Raw genomic sequence first — 12,710 nt, 5'->3', positions numbered from 1 at the left:
ACAATTAGGGAGGAGGGCTTAAAATAAGAAAGCTAAATCCAAATAAAAAAATTGAGTTGAATGTTTTTTTTTTACTCTGACCACTCCAAACAATAAGATATGCTACTACTGATATTGTTGTTAAATGATTGAAAATTGAGAACACTACTTCTGTTCTGTGGTTAGTGTAGTTTGATTCCCCTCCCAGTTCACCCCCCTCCCCAACACGAATACACGCTACAAGTGGTTAAAAGACCTAAAACACAAAAACTAATCTAAAAGGAGTTGAACTATGGCTTCCTCTTTTTGCTTGTGCTCGGAGGAGTGGAGGTGTGTGATAGCCACACAAGGTAGGAGCCAATGGGCTACAAGATGTACTTTATTTTCCCTTTTAGTTTTCTTTCAATTTTCCGATTCCTTTTTTCTTTCTTACCAAGGCACCTTATAACTGCACTAAGCCAGTAACCATATTATATGGCCAGGGTACAGATGAAGTACAAGTGTCTATCTAGGTGCCAAGTCACTCAAAGAAACTTAATGCCAAAATCTAGATAAATGAAGACCCAAATAAATAACCGAGTCCAATTGTGTTCCTGTCCAGATATCCAAAATCAGATGACCATTCACTGGGCTGCATCATGTAGTGCATGAAAGAGAAGTAACCTAAGTTTGAATAGAGCATATATACATTAGTTTTAAGCTAGAGATTGATGTAGACGATAAACAATCTAGACAGTTGATGGATGCATAGTTTTTTGCCAACAGTGCATTCAAAGATCTCTGGAGCTGCAGACAATGATGGACTACATAGTAAATTAGATACTCTCAAACATGTCCTTGTCAAATCTATCATCCCCAACACACATCAATTTAGATAAAATTCTATCAAACATAATTACATAAATTTGTATTATAATATTAAGATCCCTTTGTTTTTGGCCAACAGTACATGCAAAGATATCTGGAGCTGCAGACAATGATGGACTATAAGGTAAATTAGATATGCTCTCAAGCATGTCCTTGTCAGATCTGTCATCCCCAATGCACATCAATTTAGATATAAAGTTCTATTAAACTTAATTACATAAAATTGTACTATAATATTAAGATCTGCTCTGCAGCTCCAGAGATCTTTGCATGCACCATTGGCCAAAAACCAAACAGGGCCAGGTACCATCTAGACATTACTATAGATGTTATCAAATTGCTTCAGGCCCTCATTGATGCTTCCATATTAAAGCCAAGGAGCAGAACAGAATTTCAAGCAACTCTTGGAACTGCCGCTTGCAATGCAAGCACCGATATAGGGTAGAAAATCAATGCTGGGATATTATGGATGATAACTGGGTTAAATTGGACTCTCGCTTGGATGGTTTTTCTCACTATGACATAGGGAGACTCTTGCAGGAGTGGATATTAACATGTATGTTGATATTGGTAATTGGTGGTAGTGTGACTTTTTGTATGACATAGGGATTCTCTAGCAAGAGTGAAGATTAACATGTATGTTGATATTGGTAGTAAGAGGACTTTTTGTATGATAAAAAGGATGATGGATTCTTATTTTGGTGTATATACAATTACTATTGTGGGTTGGACTTAGTGAAATTATTTAATTAGGATTATGAATTAGTTCTCCTTCATACTTTCTTTGATCAAGTCCATGCTCGACGATGGATGTGCCAGCAACGTCATCCCCATCCCCAACATCACTGGTGGCACCCTCTCCAAAGTTCTCCAGTTCAACAGTTCTTCCAGCAATTTCAAAATGGCCAAATCTTCAAGGTATATTTGGGCAGGAAACATCTCTGCAACAATTCAATTAGTCTGAATCCATAGAATTTTCATAATAAGTATCTCTCCTGTCACCAAACCACGAGTTTAGCTAGCATTGCCATCACCAAGGCCTCATACTGGTGGTAGGGTAGGCTAGGATTTTGGGTTCAAGTCTTGAGTTAGAGACCTTCAATGTACCAAAAACATTATTAAGCCATGGGGGAAAAGCCAGCATCAGAAACAATGGGTATTTCATGATAGCACCCAGTGGTGAAGGAGACTCTGAAAGCAGAGCTCTATGAAATTTTATTTCAATCTTTTATGAGAGAGTATGACTCAGAGGGAAGGGGTTACTTGAGAGTATTAGGTTCCATGGATCTCCCCTGGCAAAGTTTTAGTACTTTTAGGAAATATAATTAACACGTCGATAATTTTGTACAATTTAAGAAAACAAAACAAAAACTAATGACAATAATTTAATAGAATTTTGTTGGGAAAAGAGCTAGCTTTTAGCTTTTAAAAGCTTCAAATTTGTAGCTTTTAAAAGTACCCCAAAAAAGCAAAAAGTTGGCTTTTCAAAAGCAGGAAAAATTGTCCACCAAACACATCATAACCTACTTAAATTTCAAAAAGGACAAGCTGAGGCAAGAAAGGGGGGCCAAACTCATCCTAAGTGCCACCAGCCAAACAAACGCTTTTATCTTAGAAGGAACTTTAGCCTCCCAAATTCCCCAATGGAGAGGAAAAACCACATCAACTGTAGTGAGAAGGAACTATTTACACAAATAAGTCGAGGACCAAACCTACCACCGCTCCTACCAAAGATACAACAAACCTCTAGCACAATGAGCAACAACGACAACTTCTCCACCTCTCTATCATTTACATCCTTTCTAAAATGGAAGTGCCAAGAAAAAGAATATCCCTCAAAAAATAAGAGATGAGAAGAAAAATGATAATAAATGAGAAAAGGAACAAGATAAAGCTTCCCACACCCAAACATATTTTTAAAACAATTTCCTCTACCCAATGATACTTTGTTAAAGGAAGAAAAGAGGGGTAAACATGCCAAATGAACCTCCAAGGACTCTCTGAAAAGTTGGTGTTTTGGGTTGTGTAGTTTTTCCTCTATTTTTTTTTTAGTTGTTTAGGGGGTGTTGGTGGATTTCAAAGTTATGTGTAGTTCGAGGGATAGATTAGGGCCTTTGATGGTTTCTAGCAGCATAAGAAGGTTTGATTTCTTCATTCAAGACTACGGGCTTAGACTCAGAGACAATCCTTTATCCGATGGCTGATTCACCTTGGTGGTGTATGGTGGGAAACAAGCTTCTTGTCGGTTTGACAAGTTCAATTCATCACCACGTGGGAAGACATTTTTTCCTCACATACTACGAGAGATCCTTTTAGGCCTGCCTCTGATCACTACCCTGTGATTCTCAATTCCAACCCGTTTCAATAGGGTCCCACACTGTTTAAATGCTAGAACACATGGCTAATGCATCCCTCATTCAAGGAAAATGTGAGGGCCTAGTGGGGGAGTGCCAGGTCCAAGTGTGGGAGGGCTTTATTTAAATTGATGAAAAGAAGTTGAAGTTCATCAAATTGAAAAACAATGGAACAAAGAAGTTTTCGGGAATTCATAATGGAGAAGAACAATTTTATTTTATTTTTTTTGAAATCGAGGTCTTAGACAATTTAGAGGAGTGGGGATTGCTAGCTAAGGAGGATAGAGCTAGAAGATCATATCTCTGTAATAAACCGAAGGTGGTGTAATTGAGGACATGAGTAGGCGCTTGAGATTGAGGATGAAGTGGGAGAGGGAAGGGGATTGTAATTTGGGCTTCTTCATAGTGGCTAGTGAGAGGAGGAGAAGAAGTTTGACAAAGAAGCTGCAAGCAGAGTCAAAGAATCTTGTGAGAGGGGTGATTCTCAAATCGGAGATGAGATTACAAATTTTTTTAAGATTTTGTACACTGAAAATCTCCTAAGCAAATTGATGCTAGAGGGACTTGATTGGAACCCCATCAAGTCAAGCTTAGTGCTGTAGCTTGAAAGGTCTTATGGATCTAAAAAATCATAAAAAATAAAAAAAAAAGGTATTTGAGATGATCAAATCCTTTCTGAGGTGCTATTAAAGAGGCTTTGATAGGCTTCGAGTGAAATGGTGTCTACAACTCAGTTAGAGTTCATTAAAGATGGACAAACTTTAGATGCGGTGTGGGTGGCTAAACAAAGTGGTTGAGGATGTGAGGAGGGGAACGAAAGTGTGATATAGGACAAGAAGCAAGACCTTGAGAAGATCCTTGTTGGAGAATAATTAAGAAGAACTAGATCAATATTTGTGCATTCTAGGGGTACGTTTGTAATTTCATGTTGTTTAAGGGATATACGTGTAATTTCATGTGTTTAGAGGCTTTCTTGTAAATAGCATGCGAAAGCCATGTTGTAGGCAGCAGCTGTTGAATTTGAATTGAAGTGAAGGCGAATTTGCCCCTTGTATCTCCTCTCTTCCCCTTCCTCCTCTTCAATTTCTTCTAATCTCACCCATGGCAGCAGATCCTTGATGCTGCCCCTGCATCATTTGAGGTCAGAGCCCAGTGTCAATCTCTGCTCTTCCACATCAATGCCCCACATTTTACCCTTTCTTCTCCTCTTCATTTTTCTTCCTCCTCTCTTCTTCTCTTCTGATATTTCTCTGGTTCTGTTACTCTGTTCTGCCCCTAATCCTCTGCCGAACCCCCTCATTTTACCCTCTCTTGTCCTCTTCTTTTCTTCTTCCTCCTCTCTTCTTCCCTTCTGATATTTCTCCAGTCCTGTTCCTCTGTTCTGCCCCTAATCCTCTGCTGCCCAGCAACATTCTTTCCTGTTTCTTCTTCCATGTTCTATCCTCTTTCTAGTTTCTATCGTCCACTCTATCCCTTCTTTTATCCCCATTTCTCTTAATCTCATCTTCATTTAATGCTTCTTCCTCACTCCTCACCGATCCTGATTTCTTCTTCTCTGATATGAATTTTCAGTAAGGTAAAAAAAAAATGGAAAAACAGCTCTGAACAATTATAAAAATTCCAGTCATGTCCCTAAATCTTCGAACACCACTTTCCAGCAATCATCCTACAACACCACCACGACCATCAGAGACACCACTGAAAGGCCTACTGCAAAGTTTCATAGCCATCCAATCGCTGGAAAAGCTCCACACGCCGGCATAAGATTCTCTAGCTGTTGGCCTTCAAAAAACCTAGTTTCTTGTTCTTTTCTCGTCACACCACCACCACCACTGCATGCACCACCCTCAGACCTACACTCGCCAAATATTTCATGGCCAAAAAGTTGCCTGCGATGACTCACACACCCCACTCACTGGGCGACACACATCAAAAAAATTCCAGCATACCTTGCAACTGCTAGAATCATGAGAAATTGGTTCCAGAGATCATAATTTGGTGTTTTCTCCATAGATTTTGATTTGCTGCGTGAGATTTTGGTTACAAACAAGATATTTTGCAGTGTGATAATTTCATAGGAAAGGCTCTAAATTGAACTATCAGGTTGCTATCAGCATTGATTTGTTACTGCCAACAATAATAGTTGGTTCAAATTGCTGCATTCATGAGTTTTCTATGTGAATTTGTCATGCTCTCAAGACTACATGTGAAGATGGTTCTTGAGAAATTTGGAGTCAAGCTTGCTTGCAAATTGTGTTGCGGTACATATATGTACAAATCCAGCAAAATGGTGACAAATTATTTTACAAAGGAATGCCATTTATCATACCTTGGGCACAATTTCAAGCTTTTCCACACCTTCCTCAAGTGTGGAGGAAATGTTGGTAAAATCATCAATGACGGAAGATGCCCTGTAAATATAGTTTCTACAAATGGGGTCACTTGTATGCAACTTCATTCGGAACCTCACCCAAAGCCTAATGAGTTATGAGATATCTTGGATTGATAACACTACCTTTCATGCTTATGAAAGATGTTTGGTTCCAATACAAATGGGTGACCCTTTTGATAATGTTTGGTGTGATATCATCATACCTATGAAGATTGGTCATGTACTACTTAGATGATTTGGATGTAACTCAAGGACATGAGAATGCATGTCTTCACTATAATGGTATGGAGATCATCTTGAAGCCCACACTACCAACCAAAACAAGACAAAGAATTTGTTGAGAGTTGCTCAACTTGAAGACAGTACTAGCAAGGACATGAATGTGTTCAAAGACATCCAAAGCCTTTCAAACATTCCTATTGAAGAGCTTGTAATCCCTGATGAGTTCATTGATGCCAACTCTCAATTCACTATGATGGTGCCAAAGGATCATGGTCTCTTGTATCACTCAGGCACTTACTTTCAAAGAATCCAAGTTTGCTTCTTAGTTCTAATCCTCCAACATTTCAAAATTCAAAGCCGACTTTTTTCTAATTGGGGGAGAATTGATGTAGGACAAGAAGCAAAATCTTGGGAAGATCCTTGATGGAGAATAATTAAGAAGAATTGGGTCAAGGGATTGTTGGGTTTAGTTAATAGTTTACTATGTGTTTAGTTTAATCAGTATAATATTATATGTATTAGGGAGCTTGTTTGTAATATTTGTGTATTCTAGGGGTATGTTTGCAATTTCACGTTCTTCTAGGGATATATGTGTCATTTCATGTGTTTAGAGGCTTATGAATTTGAATTGAAGTGAACGTGAGTTTCCCCCTTGTATCTCCTCTCTTCCCCCTCCTCCTCAATTTACTCACCCATGGTTGCAGATCCTTGATACCACCCCTGCATCAGGGGGCTCATCTTTAATTTGGATTTCAAGAAAGCTTGTGATGGTAAGCAAAGGTTTTTTGGACAAAGTTAATACTAGGAAAGATTTTGAGGTTGTGTCGAGGAAGTGGATAGAAGCTGTTTGAGTTCTATCAATTTGTCGGTTATAGTCAATGATCGGCCTAGAGAGTGGTTCAGAGCCTCCCAAAGGCTTAGGCAAGGGGATCCATTATCTCCTTTTTTGTTCAGCCATGTGGCAGATATTTTCAGTAGGATTTGTATGCACGTAAAGGACTTGACAGTGATTAGAAGTCTTTCAAAGAGGAGGGAGGAGGCTCATCTCTAGTTTTCTGACGATTCCATGCTATTCCTCAAAGACAATGTTGTGATGTTCCACAGATCATGAAATCTTCAAAAATATTTTGGGTTTGAAGATCAACTAGTCCAAAAGTGGAGCGGCAGCCTGGCAGGCATTAGTCTAGAGCGCAGGCTTCTAGAGGGCCTCGAGGCATTAGCAGGCTGTGTTCTTTGGATTGGCCACTTTCCTATCTTGGTCTTCCCCATGGAGGCAACCCTACTGTTGCAACTTTCTGGGACTCTGTGTATAAGAGGGTGGCAGGAGGCTGGAGGAGCAGAAGAGGGTGCATTTATCTCTTAGGGGTCAGATCACTCTCATTAATGCCTCCCTCTCCAATCACAATTTATTTCTTATTCTATTTTCGAATAACTTCTTTCTTGTTCCTTTGTCGAGTGCCCCCTAGTGTCGCTAGGACGTTTGAGACAAGTGATGTGAGATTTTCTACGGTCAAGCAAGAAACAAAAGGGATCACCTCGTTAGTTGGGAGGTTGTTAGGCGTCTTATCTTTAATAAGCAAATGGCCGTAGAGGTTCCCTTTAGAAGGTAACTCCCTCTAGCATTAGGTGATATGATAAGAAATGCATTCATTGGAATAGGTGGGACAACAAGGTAAGCATTGTTTCTCGTGCAACTCCCAGGAAGTTCGTCTCCCATGTTGGTTGCTCTTTCCTCCCACCTGTTCAAAGTGCATAACGGTAACAAGGTTGGTTTGGGAGGACATTTGAGTGGGCAAATCTTCATTGGAGCTTCATTTCACAATGCACCTATAGCTCCTTTTTTCCAATGAGGGGATGCAACCCTGACTCGCCCTCACGCACGAAGAGAGGTCCATGAGCTCGCCATATTGCTTATTGCTCCACATAATTTTGTTTCATTTGATAGGGGGGATGGGAGGGTACAGATGCTCATTCCTCAAACCTCATTTCTTCTCAACCCTTCTCCCTTCACCTCTTGAAAACCCCTTTCCCCTCAATTTTTTCCCTCGAAGCCACAACCTTTGGAGGGCAAAGGTCCCCTTTAAGATTTGGGATTTCTTCTGCACTGTGACTCTCAATATGGTTTACATGCACGATATTTTACAGAAGACGCCCTATAAGTTTGTGAGTCCCAATATATGCTCCATGTGCCCACGAATCCAATGAATCAATGCTCATCTTTTCCTCCATGGTCGGTTGGCAAACTATCTTCAAAAGTTTGAGTGGCACCCACAACTATGGGGAATTTCCTACTTGCAAGGTTTAGGCGTTTTGACAAGAGTAGGAACAAAAGAGCATTATGGAGCTGTGCAGTTTTTGGCATCCTCTAGGCTCTTTGACTCAAGAGGAATGCTAGAACCTTCAAAGATCGATCTAGCTCTCCTAGCTTATTATAGGATAGAGTGGCATTTTTGGCGTCTCTATGGGCTCTTTCTTTCAGTTTTTTCTAGGGAATTGTCTATGACCTTCAAAGAAACTAGAAGTTTTATAGGCAGCTCTAGCTTGGTTAGTTTGTATTGTTTGCATTTCTCTTCTTGTTTTTCAAGATCATCACACCTCCTTGCATTAAAATTGCTCTCTTGTTTTGTTAATAATTTTTTCTCTTATTCAAAAAATATTAGCATCCCGCGCATTATCTTCAATGCCATATATACTTCTTATTACTTTGTGGGGAAGAGAATTCACCTCTAAAGGAAGCTGCCACAACCATTTAACCAAAAGAGCAGTCTTTTTAAACACGACAATTACCAAGATCCAACTCCCCTCCTTCCTTCAAAAAACAAACCACTTCACACTTAACCGGATGATCTCTCTTTTAACCAGACCATCTCTCCCTAACCAGACGATCTCTCCTATACATGACCAAAGAAGAAATACCTCGTAACCCTCTCAAGCTTACAAGCTACCCCTCCCGGAATCTTAAAAAGAGATTAAAAAAATTAAATTACATTACAGAGGATTGGTAGAAAGGCTGGCTTGAATGAGAGTAATTCTACCTCCAAAAAAGAGAACAAAGCTCCTTTCCAACTATCCAACTGCTTAACTACCTTAATAACCACCAGATCCTAAAAAGCTAGAGTATGACGCTTTCCTCCCAAAGACACGCCTAAATAGGTAAAGGGCCACTTCAAAACACCACACCCAACTAGGAAGATCAGCTCCAGAATCCTCTCATTACTAAGATTGATCAGTGCAACCCCACTTCCCCAAATAAATTCTAGGACCCGAGATCCTCTCAAAAATCTACAGAATAGGGGGGGGGGGGGGGTTGTTGTTATCGCAAGAGTTAACATTGTCCACCTCCTCCTCCTTACCCATCTTAATACCCCTCACAACCCCCCAATCTACAGCCCTACCTAATATCCTACTCAACACATCCGCCATAATGACAAATAAAAAAAGAGGCTACAGGATCCCTTTGCCTAAGCCCCCTAAAGATCTAAACCATGACAAATTGGGTTGCTCAAGTGATTGGAGAAAGGTTGGGAAAAATCCTGGCCACTTAAGAGTATTTTCATTTGAAATGCGGATTATTTTTATTCACCAATGCAGGATATCTTATGCGTTCAAAATACTTATTCAGGCAGTGCAACAGGTCAAAAAAACCACACCAAAAAAATTCATTAATCCATTTGACAATTAAATACAAATAGACATTGTAAAAATAGAAAGAAAATTTTGAATCAACCATGCAGTAAGCTGTGGGCAACTTATAAAAGCTTGCAAAAAAAAAAAGGAATTAATGAGCATATTTTGCTCAGTCTTTCCACATCTATCCTTTTTCATTATGAAATACTTCATAATAACAAACCTACATGTTTTCTTTGGTTCAAAGTTCAGTAGAGTCAGCAGGGTCGCAAAATACAAGTTTTCAAGCATTTCAAATTCAATGTTTACGCAAATTCTTCAAATTATGAAATATATGCACCAAAACCTCACATATCACACAAAACAGAGGAATTATGTACAAACAATAATTATTATTATTAGACAGAGCAGAGAAGCAAGATGATTAAGCCAAGAGTACCGGGACATTAGGTTCCACTTGAGAAGTCATGGAAGTTGAAACTGAACTTGAGGGCATCATACTCGTAGATGATGAGAAATCCATTCTAGAAGAGTGCTTTTCTAAAGATTCATCCCTCAAAGTTCCTGCAATTACATTTCCCTGTTCAACCTGTACTGCAGAAAAGGAAGATGGCCCTTGTGAAACAGACAACTGGGATTTCTGCTGCTGCTCATTAGCCTGTTCAACTGGTTCCTGCTTGACATAAGCCATTGTTGAGAAAGGACCACTATTCTGATCTGCACATGTTGATGGTCGCCAAGGAACAGAATTCTGTTGTAATGTGGAATTGTTTGTTAAATGTGTAAGAGATCCACCTTGCACTCTCTTGGGATCAGTAATAGAGTTTTGCCTCTCAAACTTGGGCACACTTGTGACAGCCATGCCCTGGGTTGCCCCTCCTAGCGGTGTTGGGCCCATATTTTGATTAAGTGGAAGTTGCCTTATTTGTGAATCATGAGATTGTGGCTTGAGAGATGATACTGGATGATTGCCATTTGCTCCAGAGTATGGGCGATAATTAGCACCAGCACTTCCGAACATCGAAAATGATGTTTGTGAAAAATGCAAATGCTGCTGCTGCTGCTTATTGAGCCCTTGTATTGGAATTGTGGAGCGCTCCCTTTCTTGACTGACGGCGCTTAAACTGGAAGAAGACACTTGGCTGGCTTGCATTCCTTGAGAATCTGATCGATGTTCCATTTCTCGAGATTTTTTAGCACTATTTTCCGCATTGTTATTGCTTGAATCAGCCTGCATTTGAGCTGCTGAAGAGGCAATATGAGATGCATCAGCAGGAGAGCCATGCCCCTTCTGATTAGGTTGTGCAAATGAATGAGGATCAGTGAACTGTTGGGCACTACTAGATGACATTTTCAGATGTTGTTGCTGTGCTGAAGGTTGTGGCTGCAACTGGTAATTAGTGGGTCGGGACTGCAATTTTCAAGCAGCCTAGATTTTAGTCATATCTCCACATTAACATCCAAATATTAAGAGTATTCAGTTCTCTATATTTACATGAAACCTGATTGCAGCTTACCTGCCCTTGTAGTTTCGATACTGCCATCTTAAGCATCTGGTCCCCCACAATACCTCTCATATGCCTGACAAATCCATCTTTGGGAATTTCATTTTTCTAAAATAGCATGGAAGTTGATGTATCAGAATGATTTAACATAAAATAAATACAAAAAATGGTTTAAAAAAGAATATTCATGTCAGACTCCCACCTTCAGTTTAGCATAAAGAGTTTGAAGTTGCATGGCTCTATCTTTATCAAGTTGGGGTAGTATAACAGGAAGCAACAAGGCAAATGGTACTTGTTTGCTACTACGATTCATTAGGTTGCTTGCCTGCGCTGCTGATGTAGCCAGTTGATTATTCATCTTCGGAAATTTTGAGTATTGAGATTCAGTATCCGAATTATAAATTCTGCTTGGCTCTCGTATCAAGACAGGATTCTTTTCTGAAATCTGCATCCCTGTTGCTTGAGAAAATTGAACTGGCTTTTGTTCTTGCCGTTGTTGACAATTATCTTGGGATTGTTTCTGTTGCATTCCAGTTGTTGACTGCATTGAATTCTTTTCAGAGATCTGCACCCCAGTTGATTGAGAATACTGACAGGTAACTTGTTCTGTGTGCTGTTCCTGACGATCATCTTGGGATTGTTTCTGCTGCACTGGAAGGCGGTTGAGTTCTTGTGAGGACTCAATCTGTTGCTGTTGATTCTCAGCTCCAGACTCAAGTTGCTTTGGATCCATTTCAGGTGCAGATTGCTCTTGCGGTTGTAGGTTTTTCAGATCATGCGGATTTTGAGAGTTAGTGCTTTCATCTTGGCTAGAAGTTTGCCACTGCGAAAACAACTGACTGGAAGTGTGATTGCTTCCTTGAGACAGAACGGCTGCATTTTAAAGTCACAAATAGTGTTTATTATGATTTGAAATATTTGCAACAGTAGCATTGCAGCATGTTGGGTCTAGGTCACTTTCATTAAATTTCTATGGCAGCAGCACAGTAAGTTTATAACCAATTCAAATAGATGCTTTTCAACAAATGCAATCTTAATCCTCACACAGCTTTCCACCTATTATACTCATAAGCACATGCACACACAGAAAAAGGAATGAAATGTTGTTTTTTTGCATTTAAAGGGTTGCTGCTTTCAATAGATTTTTTTATGAGCAAGAACACCTGCATAATCAGCCAGTAAAACAACCTAGGCCTACAAATGAAATTTTGCTTTTAAAAATGGAACATTACTCCACCCACCATAGCTGGAAATTGTTGAATTTTAAACTTCATTGATCCACTCAACAACTCCTAAGCTAATCAAGGTTTTATTTTCCAATTGATCCACAAAATAATAAAAACAAACTAAAATTTTGCTTCCATAATTTACGACCTGGTTTTGTATTGGCAACGCACCAAATCAAGTTACACTTTCTTTTCATATATAAAAATCAAAGAACAAGGAAGTATAATTTAAAACAAATTACTCAAAATTGGGCATGTAAACCACGGGAATAAAATAAAAGGGGGCAGCCTGATGCACAAAGCTCCTGCATATACGGGGTCCCGAGAAGAGGCGGACCACAATGGGTCTATAGTACGCAGCCTTACCTTGCATTTTTGCAAGAGGCTCTTTCCACACCTCGAACCCGTCACCTCTAGGTCACATGACGAGAACTTTGCCATTGCGCCTAGGCTCCCCTTCCATTGGAGGAAAATGCAGCTAAAAAAATAAAATCCAATGCCATATGTGAAACAAGTTGACTAAGAAATTGCCCAACTA

The 12,710-nt window shown here is 39.6% G+C and overlaps 1 protein-coding gene across 8 annotated transcripts in view; it reads right to left on the bottom strand.

Moving 5' to 3' along the window:
* LOC131161591 (transcription initiation factor TFIID subunit 4b) overlaps positions 1-12,710 on the bottom strand; it is a 49,888-nt gene that overhangs the window by 26,899 nt on the left and 10,279 nt on the right. For all 8 annotated transcript variants that reach the window (XM_058117441.1, XM_058117444.1, XM_058117447.1 and 5 more), the window contains exons 4-6: positions 11,149-11,819; positions 10,959-11,054; positions 9,881-10,852 (exon numbers count right to left, since the gene is read on the bottom strand). In XM_058117441.1, coding sequence (XP_057973424.1) covers positions 9,881-10,852; positions 10,959-11,054; positions 11,149-11,819 — 1,739 coding nt within the window. The remainder of the gene's footprint in view (positions 1-9,880; positions 10,853-10,958; positions 11,055-11,148; positions 11,820-12,710) is intronic.

Source organism: Malania oleifera, chromosome 8, assembly GCF_029873635.1.
Source record: "Malania oleifera isolate guangnan ecotype guangnan chromosome 8, ASM2987363v1, whole genome shotgun sequence".
NCBI lineage: Eukaryota > Viridiplantae > Streptophyta > Magnoliopsida > Santalales > Ximeniaceae > Malania > Malania oleifera.
The sequence above is the reverse complement of the archived record's forward strand: the minus strand, read 5'-3'. Positions and strand labels throughout refer to the sequence as shown.